This window comes from Chroicocephalus ridibundus, chromosome 2 (assembly GCF_963924245.1).
Source record: "Chroicocephalus ridibundus chromosome 2, bChrRid1.1, whole genome shotgun sequence".
Taxonomy (NCBI): domain Eukaryota; kingdom Metazoa; phylum Chordata; class Aves; order Charadriiformes; family Laridae; genus Chroicocephalus; species Chroicocephalus ridibundus.
The window spans coordinates 54,771,250-54,780,937 of NC_086285.1; the positions used below are offsets into that span (position 1 = coordinate 54,771,250).

At 45.6% G+C, this 9,688-nt stretch overlaps 1 protein-coding gene across 1 annotated transcript in view; it reads left to right on the forward strand.

Moving 5' to 3' along the window:
- PDE1C (phosphodiesterase 1C) overlaps positions 1 to 9,555 on the forward strand; it is a 315,242-nt gene extending 305,687 nt beyond the window's left edge. The window contains exon 19 of the mRNA XM_063325540.1: positions 8,306 to 9,555. Within this exon, the coding sequence (XP_063181610.1) occupies positions 8,306 to 8,475 (170 nt within the window). The 3' untranslated portion in view covers positions 8,476 to 9,555. The remainder of the gene's footprint in view (positions 1 to 8,305) is intronic.
- The last annotated feature ends 133 nt before the right edge of the window (positions 9,556 to 9,688 follow it).

The window sequence follows — 9,688 nt, forward strand, 5'->3', positions numbered from 1 at the left end:
TTGTAGTTGCAGTTGCAGTTGTAGTAGTGTTGTGTGGTACCACGGGGTATTTTCAAAAGTATGACACGTAGCCATGACATGCACACTTTTTGCATTCCAAAACTGACTCCACCGCTGTGTTTCTTGGCCAGTGATGCGTGAAAAGTGCTCTCGTGCCTGCCCTGCGCTTGTATTGCACGCAGGGAGAGCTGAAGAGTGGCAGCTTCTGATGGTGATGTAGTTTAGTTTAGTTTCCTCAATCTGTTTCAGAGCTGATGCTCACAAGCACTAACACAATGCGCATGTGTAGCCAGGAGCAGGCTGATGCATTCTTGAGTTTAGCTTGAAAAAACATCCCTTGCAGTCTGGTAAAGGCAAGCTGCAGACCTACAGGAAGTAGCAGCAGGAATACAGGCCAAACAATCCCTGTTTCCTGAAGAGCAAGAACTTGAAGAACAAGGATGTGGACCAACCACACACAGAATAATAATAAGAAGATGAAGAAGATGATGAAGAAGAAAAAGAATAATAAGGAGAAGGAGAAGGAGAAGGAGGAGAAGGAGAAGGAGAAGGAGAAGGAGAAGGAGAAGGAGAAGGAGAAGGAGAAGGAGAGGAGGTGTATGGTACCATGGATATTTTCTAATGTGTGACACGTAGCGATGAAAATCACACTTTTTGCCTTCCAAAACTTGCTCCGTCTCTGTGCTTCTTGGCCAGCGATGTATGAAAAGCGCTCTCGTGCCCGCCCTGCGCTTGTATTGCAAGCAGGGAGAGCTGAGAAGTGGCAGCTCCAGATGGTGCATCAAGCCTGGAGCCCTTCCAAGCAGAGGCTGTTTTGCCCAAGCAAGAACCCCATGGAGCCAAGGGAAGAGCGGAGCTCGCTCCCGCTCCAAGCTTGCCGTGGGCAAGAGAGCCCGAGAGAGCCAGGGCACGAGTGGTGCCTTGGAGGTGTAAGAGCAGCAGGCAAGAACCGAGCCGAAAGGGCCGTGAGGAGCCCTGACAAGGGGCTGTGCTCAATGCCACAGAGGACAAGAAGCAGCTCCCGGGGGCACCCTGGGGGCCCCCTGGGAGTGTAGAAAGCTTCCTCCCCCCGGATGCGGGGCACGAGGGCCACCTTCGTGGAGCAGGAGCAGCAGGCTCCTGGCCAAAAGGGCCCAAAGGAGCCCTGGCAAGGGGCACTGCTCAATGCTGCAGAGGAAGGCAAAAAAACCCCCGGGGACATTTGCTAGCCCACCCTGGGGGGAAAAAAAGCCTTCCTCCCCCCAGCTGCAGGGCACGAGAGGCCATCTTCGTGGTGCATGAGCAGCAGGCAGTGACCTGGCCACTATGGAGCAGAGGGGCCTGACAAGTGGCCATGCTCAATGCTGCAGAGGAAGGCAAAAAACCCCCGGGGAGCAGTACCAATGTGCCCCGGGGGAAAATTCCTTCCTGACCCCAGCGCTGGCGATCGGCTATTCCCTGAGCATGTGAGCAAGACCTGCCTCCTCATCCCGCAGGCTGGTCACGCCTCCCAGGAGATGCCCAAGCCCTGTTCTCCCTCAACCTGGAGCCATCTCAGGGGCATCCAAGAGTGGCCACATGCCCCTGCCCCAATTGACCTTGCAGGCAAGAATCCTTCCCACGCCTGGAGTGGGTGCTCCAAAGCACTGGGACCTCTTGGCAACATCTCTGCGTCCCATTTCTTACGGTTGCTGCCCCTGGCGCTGCAGGGGATGAGGATGGCAAGCTCTGCAGTGCTCCTCCAGATGGCATTCCCTTGCTCTTGTCACTGCTATCCAGCTGAAAAAACCTGATAGCCTCCAGGTATCCAGGCACCTCCAGGTGTTGGTGGTTCTTCTCATCTCCTGAAGGCCTTGCGTCTGTTCCCCAAAGGCTAAAACAGGATTTCCATCCATCAGCTGGGCTTTGAACATGGCTCCACTGGGAGCTGGGCTTGCAGTGAAGAATCTCCAGCAGCCTCATCCAGCTTCATCCAGTCTTCCTCCCTAAGCCCCCACCAAGTAATTCCACTGGCTCCTCAAGGACTTCCTCTAGGATGTCTTCAGGCTGCCCCCAGGCCAGCTATGGCAACGGGACACAGGAGGATGCCCCCTTTTATCCTGCCCTGGAACATTGTGACTGCTGTGTTGCCGGGTGGTGGTACTGTGACATGGGGGTGACAGAGCCCCTCCTGTGCAGCCCCACCCACCGCCCCTGTGCCCAGCATCCTTTGGAGGAAGGCCTTTGGGCTGCTGGCCCCAAGGCCAACCCTGTGCCCAGGGTCCCTGCCCTTGGTGTCCATGCACTGGGCACAGCTGCTGGGCATCCCTGACACCTCCTCTGCCATTCGGCTCCCAAGGACAAACCTCATGCTGTTACTCTTTTCTCAGGCCACGGCAGAAACGAACCCTGCAGCAGAGGCCACCCCTGTTAGCCATCCCCTCTCTGCACCAGAGCTAATGTCCATGAGATCCCGCAGTGAGGAGGACCAGGGACTTGATCTGGCTGGACACAAACCCTTTACCTGGGGAATAAGGGGCGTGATTTCAGCAGCCGCAGCCTGGAGGAAAGAGAAAGTGTAACCAGAGCCATAGGCTGGGATGGATGGTGCTGACAGAATGCCATGGAAATAACACAGGCTTTGAAAAACAAGTGAGTGGAGGTTACACTGCTGTGGTGGAAAGGTTGGTCATTTTTAGACCTAGAACATTTGGATCCATGCCAGGCAGGCAGCCAGGCAAATGACTCTTCCAAACTGTAAAAATAGCCCATTTCTGCTATCGCCGTCACATCCGCTTGTCCCACTGAAACCAAGCTGCACAGCTCCTCTGCTAAACACACTCATTGGCCATGTTTATATGGAATAAAAAACATGCTTCAGCTATGGAGTAAAACTTCCACAGCTCATTTGTGATTTTAAAGTTTCTGAGTGTTATTTACATACCTCGTTTTATGGGAAGATGTTCAGATCTTATCTAAAACCCTGGCAAGTCTCCTTTTCCTTTAGGATTTAGTATTTTGAATACTGAAAGAAGTACTATTCTTGTCATTTTGTATGTTGGTGCCAAAATAGGTATGTACCTTCAGACTATGTAAATAAGGGTGATGCCAGAGGTAAAAGACAAGGGTTTGATTTCCTCTGCAGGAACTTTGCAGAGACATAGAGAGCATGCATGATTTCCTCACCATTCCTTACCAATGCACCAAGGGACATTTGTTACTACACTGTCAGGAGAAGTTTGTATTTGACATGAGGAAACATTTCTTTACCGAGAGGGTGGTCAAACCCTGGAACAGGCCTCCTGGAGAGGCAGTTGATGCCCCAAGCCTGTCAGTGTTTAGGAGGCATTTGAACAATGCTCTTAATACCATACTTTAACTTTTCGTCAGCCCTGAATTGGTCAGGGAATTGGACTAGAGGATCATTGTAGGTTCCTTCCAGCTGACTAGTCTATTCTAATATTCCTGGTGATACCCACTAGCACAGCTTGCTACAAGCTGTGGTACATCTTCATATTCCTGAAAGTTGGATCTTGTGCAATGTTATGGAGCAGAGACTTGCAGAGTTCAGGTTGTCACATAGGGCTAGGTTTAATGTAGGAGCTGTCTGGGCACAGAGGAGGGCATAATACTCATTCAGTGGATTAAAAAGCATACCTGGGCCAAAAAAGAATCATAATTAGTTACTAAACCCTCAGCTTATATCATAGTGACTGGCCAAGGAGTAGCTGTCTTTGGACTCTCTCCTTGAGGTGGCTCATTGGAGAGAACAGTGAATTTTGTATAAACACAGATTTTTCTTAACGCTCCTAGGAGACTGATTCTCCCCAAGTTTAAAATATTTCTTGAGTGTCTCTAATGAAACACAGTCTTGGTTCTCCTGCTCCTTTGACCTGCAGATCTTCCTGATAATTACAGCAGAAAATTTTCTTTGTTGGCAAAGGCAACAAAAAGGAGAAACAAGAATCCCTCCTGGATGTGCTCCTTTGATTTAACAGCAGAATACTGAATAAGGAATGCCAGTATCCCTAGCTTTCCTATACCACCTACCAGTAAAAATGACCAATGCAATAGTTCCCTTACCTCACTGGTGAGTTTTCTAGCTATATCAATAAATCAAGTTTACCAATCATAAAAGCCTTTCATCTTTCCTGTTGTCATTCTCCTAGGATTTTCTTTATCCTGCCTGCATAGTAGTTGAAGGCAAAAGTTGCGGTAGCTCTACAGCCCCTACGGCTGAGGGGCGAGGAGAGATGGCAGCAGGTCTGTCTTCAGGATGTCCCCGCGGGCCACTAACCTCAGCTGGTTTGGTGAGGGAACACACTGGTGCCTTGACCATGGCATACCGGGGGCCCTTAATGCTTGCATGAGTGTCTGGAGAGGGGTGAAAAGTACTTCTGTCTGGACCAAGCTGTGTCCCAGACACTATTTCCACCCCAGTGCCTCTGCAAAGCCACAGCATCCATTCATGAAGCAAGGACAGCTGGGAGAGACAGCAATGTCTCAGGCTTCACCCTTATCCATTCTCACCTGCATTGTCTTGTAGTGCTGAGGCCAAACCGGCCTCCTCCAGTGCCAGTGCTGCCCGTGGGCCAGGCGTGTTTCACTGCTGGACCGGCCTCTGTGCAAAGGGGAGCCATGGCTGGGTCCTTTTCCAGAAGCAGTGGCAGCAGCACAGCAAGGGACTGCCCCCAGCTCGGGGGCAGATGCGAAAGCTGAGCCGCCTGTATGGGTTTTCCCCCATCCAGTTATCTGTTTTTTTCCCCGCAACCTTTTCCTTTCCCTCCAGTACTAAGTGCCAACAGTGACCACTCAAATCCCATTTGCAGATGTCGCTACTCAGCTGACTGTCTTCTTAATTTTTATCAGAGGCAAATTGTTGCCCACCAGGTGTGCAGGAGGAAAAACCATGCTATTAACTCAGCGTCTCTAGTGATGACATGAAAGAAAATGACATTTCAATGGCTTTTTTGAAGGGATGTGCCTTTTGAATTAATAGAAATGTTTTTATCGATCTGCTTTAAAATGCTTGGAAAGGAAAGGATATCAGTGTTTTGCCTTGTCTTGTTCAGTTTTCTGATCAGAGTGGAATCGCAACGTAACAAGAGTGTTTGTTGCTATAACAACTTTTGGTACTTTGAAATACTCAGGATGACTATATAGTATTTTCGTCAGTAAGCATCATTAGCAATAATTTCCTTCTTATTGCAACGGGGGAAAAGTATTGCAAATCAGTGTATTTCTAGGGAAGTCAGTGGAACCAGGAAAATTCCAACTAAAATTTTGACTATAGTGTACAATAATTCTTGTGGACTGGTAATGTATCTCCTGGCTTCAAAGCTCATGTGAAATATCCATCATGCTTGATTAACTGAGGGCAGACTCCTCAGTAAATGTTTTTCTCCTCTTCAGATTATCCATGAGATTGAACCACTTGGCGCTGTCTGGACTGTTAGTTCAAGTGATCATCTGCAAAATAATTGTGTTTTGATGGGCTCTCTTGTTGACCTCACCCAGTGGATGCATGGCACATTTTGGGATCAGTTTAAAGGGTAGAACTTGTGGCAGTATTTGGTACTCCTGTGGTTTCTTGACTCATGGGTGAATGGTTTAAATTGTGACAAGTCCAGTACATTTCTCCACCTGCCCTTCTGTATATGTGCCTCCACTTCCAAACCAGTCTCTCATGCATTAGCTATGCCTGCTTATAGGATCATCCATCACTGCTAATACAAAATAATAGCTTCTGGTGTAGTGCCTCAAGCTATTAATCTAATTGGAGTTGCATGGAGTGTAGTAGGCTGCTTTTGTGTTATGCTGGGAGGGGGTGGGGGGAAGGGGGATGGGGGAACGAACAATTCTTGTTCCTTCATATAAGCATTTTACAAGTTGCGTTGTTCGCTGAAACCAGTTAGTTCGTCTGCTGTAAATCTGTTTGCAGATATCCTCAAATCCTGCCCCATTTTGACACAATATCTATAGTGAAACTAAGGTGCGTCAGATCCAACCTACAGGGTTTTACCAAAATCTTAGAAGCAGATGACAAGCTTTACGCTCCCTTCTGCTTAGCAGAACTCTGAAAATACAGACATCAGTTAAAGGCACACATCCTTCAGGAAGGACATAGAGTGGTATGAAGTTAGCACCACCCTTAACTATGGTGCTGCAAGCAGAACCTGAGGACTAGTGCTGAGTGAGATCTTCCCGGCAGTCTACACTCATTTTTCATTTGCAGTTGTCTACTAGGTGACAACTCTGGCGTTCATTCTTTCATCTGTGATGACCATTACATCTTAAACAAATCAAGGCATAATGTTGACGCAGGGCAGGTGTTTATACCAAGCAGCTGGAGGGAGACCTGACCTTTCTCCAGAATCAAAAGAAGAGTTATATCAAAGAAAGGATAAGAGGAAATACTGGGTGGATGCTGTCCTAGCCAAATCTGAGGTTTGCACGGCGTCTGTTCTGTGAGATGCTGGGTTGCACATCCTGCTGGCCAGAGCAAACAGAGCAGCTAATGCACTCTGAGCATCCTTGCTCTATCAGTGTCTGGACCACTCACAGACAGTCTCTCTGCATGATGCACCTTGTGTAACTATTCTATTCTACACCGTTACTGTCCAAATACCCGTTCTCTGCTTTGATTGCCTTGATGATAGCCACGATCTTAAAAAATAATTATTTATTTTCCTAAATTAAAAAAAAAAAGAAAAAAAATCATGCTTTAGTGACATCAAGGTTAGAAACTTGTAATACTTACATCCCTCCATGCATAAAGCTCCTGAGAATCATAGCCTGTTGAAGCCCACAAAAATCTGTAAAGGTAAGTATTCTAATTTTTATTCCCATTTAACATGTGGAGAAACTGGGGTAAATGTTATAGTCCAGGCCACACAAGAAGTCAGTGAGAAGGCTGTGAACAGAAGTCTAGAGTCATGAGAGAGTGTCTTCTCCCCATCACTTTGAGTCACTAAAACCTGAAGAAATTAAATGTCATGGATCCCCTTTATTAACTCCCATACAAGGATGATAAACAGCACTGTCAATGTTCTGGATAAGCCCCCTTAAACCTATTAGCCAAGTCATCTCTGCTGGCAACAACTCCAGTAAAATTCCAGTTAACAATAAACATTCCCCCATGCTGAGCAATGGAAAATCCAATAACAGTTTGGCTGAATCCATGCTGAGTAGAGAAAATGGAATTAATCTGAAAAGTGAATGTGCCTCAAAGAACAGTAACTCACCTGGATATTTTTCAAGCTTTTAATGAATGTCAGTCTAGTCTAGCTGAGAACAGGAAAGATTATGACTATGCAGAAATCTGGATGTGTATTTCTAAAGTTTATGAAATCCATATTTTTTTTTGTTTCCCAAGACATTTTAGAGTATGATTAATCACTCAGGGAGTTTAACAAGTGATAGTGTGACTGTTCTAGCATTTGATGTTAGCTAGCTCACACAGGGGAATCTTTTTCACTTCTTAGGATTCATGCTGAGAGCAATGACTTCTCTTTTAAAGTGCTTATCATGCTAATTATTGACTTATTACTTGTTTTTTTTGCCAATAATAACTAAGCATAAGACAAATGCATTTTGGTCATAGTCTTGTTTAATTTTTTATTCTACCTATGTAAAGATGTAAGAAAGCAAGACACAGATTCAAATAAACAGAGTCAAGAAGTTGAGAATAGTCAGATTCATATGTAGCCCATTTGTGACTTTCACAGTGGCCTGTAGTTTACGAGAAAATCATACAAAACCCCTCAGAATCCACCTATTCCTGAATTCTGGGAAACGTGATCTCAATCTGAATTTATTGCCTTAAAATGACCTTATTCAGTCATATTTTGAAAACAGTGAAGTGTTTAGCTATCTACATGTAGATAGGTAAGTATAAAGTTGCTTCTTCATTTGGACTTTTGACAGTTTCATCTTTTGTCTAAACTGTTGTTTCCTGGCCTTGAGAATGTTCCTTGGGATTCACCTGTGTTGGTGTAGTCTTCTGGGGTGTCCAGATGAGGGCATGATTTCAAGATAAAGTATTCCGAAGTGCTTAATTGCCCGATATTCAATTTTGGAAATGTCTGTGTTTCATTCTAGAGTTTTACATCCATATTTACGATTTATATTTTCACATCATTTTTTTTCCCCCGAACCTTTCCCTAAGCCTCTGTAACTATCCATTAACCCAAAAGAGTCCTGGCTGTCAGGCTGAGAAACCCTCCTTTGCACAGACAGGCTGTGCTGAGCGTGATGGACACAGCCTCTGAGGAATTAGTTTCTTGTCCACCAGCGAATGAATGCTAGGCAATGGTAACCATTGTTGCTCTTCCTTTGTCACCACCAGCCATCAAACCCCAGCTGCATCACCTCAGGAGACCCACTCACAGCTCGGGAGACTCTTTCCCAGCCTTCCACAAGAAATCGGAGGAACATCCAGTGAAATATAAGCTGCTTGACCAGAGGGGAAGGATGAAGAAGATCCAAAATATTTCCCAGAGCTGGAATAGGAAATAGCCGAAGAGATAAAGAGACATCTTCTGGAATGACACTCCTCGCAGGGGGACAGAGGACATTGTATAACCATTGCACAGGCCATACTGCATTGTACAGCAGCTGCAACTCTAGATAAAAGCAAGTGTATGATTTAGCTAAACAATATAATGGACATTTTGTTAGAAATGTTCTCAATAGCCTTCTTATTATTGCAGCATATGCCCACTTAGTACTAAAATGTTGGGCTGTTACCTTAAAAGAAGTAATTGTACGCCACTGTCTCCTGTCGAATTAAGGAAGCCAATGCTTTCCTAGATTGTTGAGGTCCTTATGGTGACCTTCCGCCTACCACAGGTAAGACAACAACTCCTATTTCAGACAGCATAGGAAAGATTTTTCTTGCCTAGCTGTACTGAGAATAAATGTTGTAGTGTGATAGGTATTCGGGAGGCTGGAATACAGAGAGTCCTCTCGTTTCACTCATTGGAAAAAGAAGACATAGCACAGCGTGAAAACTGTGCTTTGCACAAACTCTGCTGAATGTTAAATAACACTGATTGTCTTTCTTTTTAGTTGAGTTTGATCCAATGTGTTCTTTTAGTGCACAGTGTCCCATGGGCCTGAGTCTTATGGATGAGTATCCCCTCCCGGCCCCAAAAAAGTTCCTCTTGTTCCCAGATTTTACACTGTGAGAAACAGTGGTGAATAACTCTCTGCCCTCTTTCTCCAGGCCCCTCATGATTTACATATCACCTCAGCTCTCCCTTTTCAGGCCAGTGAACTCTGTCCTGTTTGTACTCTCCTCACAAGTAAACCTACTCTACTTTTTATCTTCGTTGCTGCTCTTTTCTGTATCTTTTTTCTTTTAACCTCCTTTTGAAAGGAGAGGATGAACACTGCATACAGTACTCGAGATGCAGGTATACCAGAGGTTTATAAAACAGTGTAATGTTTCATCTGTTTCATCTTCCATACCTTTCTGAATAGTTTTTAAAGTTGTACTTTCCTTTTTGATCCTCCTTGGGCACTGAGTAGTAGTTTCTGTAGAATTATTTGTAATAAATCCTAATTAATTGATAGCTCAAACACACATATGGAGGTGGGGAGTTGGGGTTGCCTCTCCCTGTGTACATTGTTCTGTACTTATCAATACTGAATTGGTGGTTTTGCCAGTTACACTGAAGTAAGCTGCTGCTGCTTCTCCTTCCTCTTCTCCTCCTCCTCCTCCTCCTCC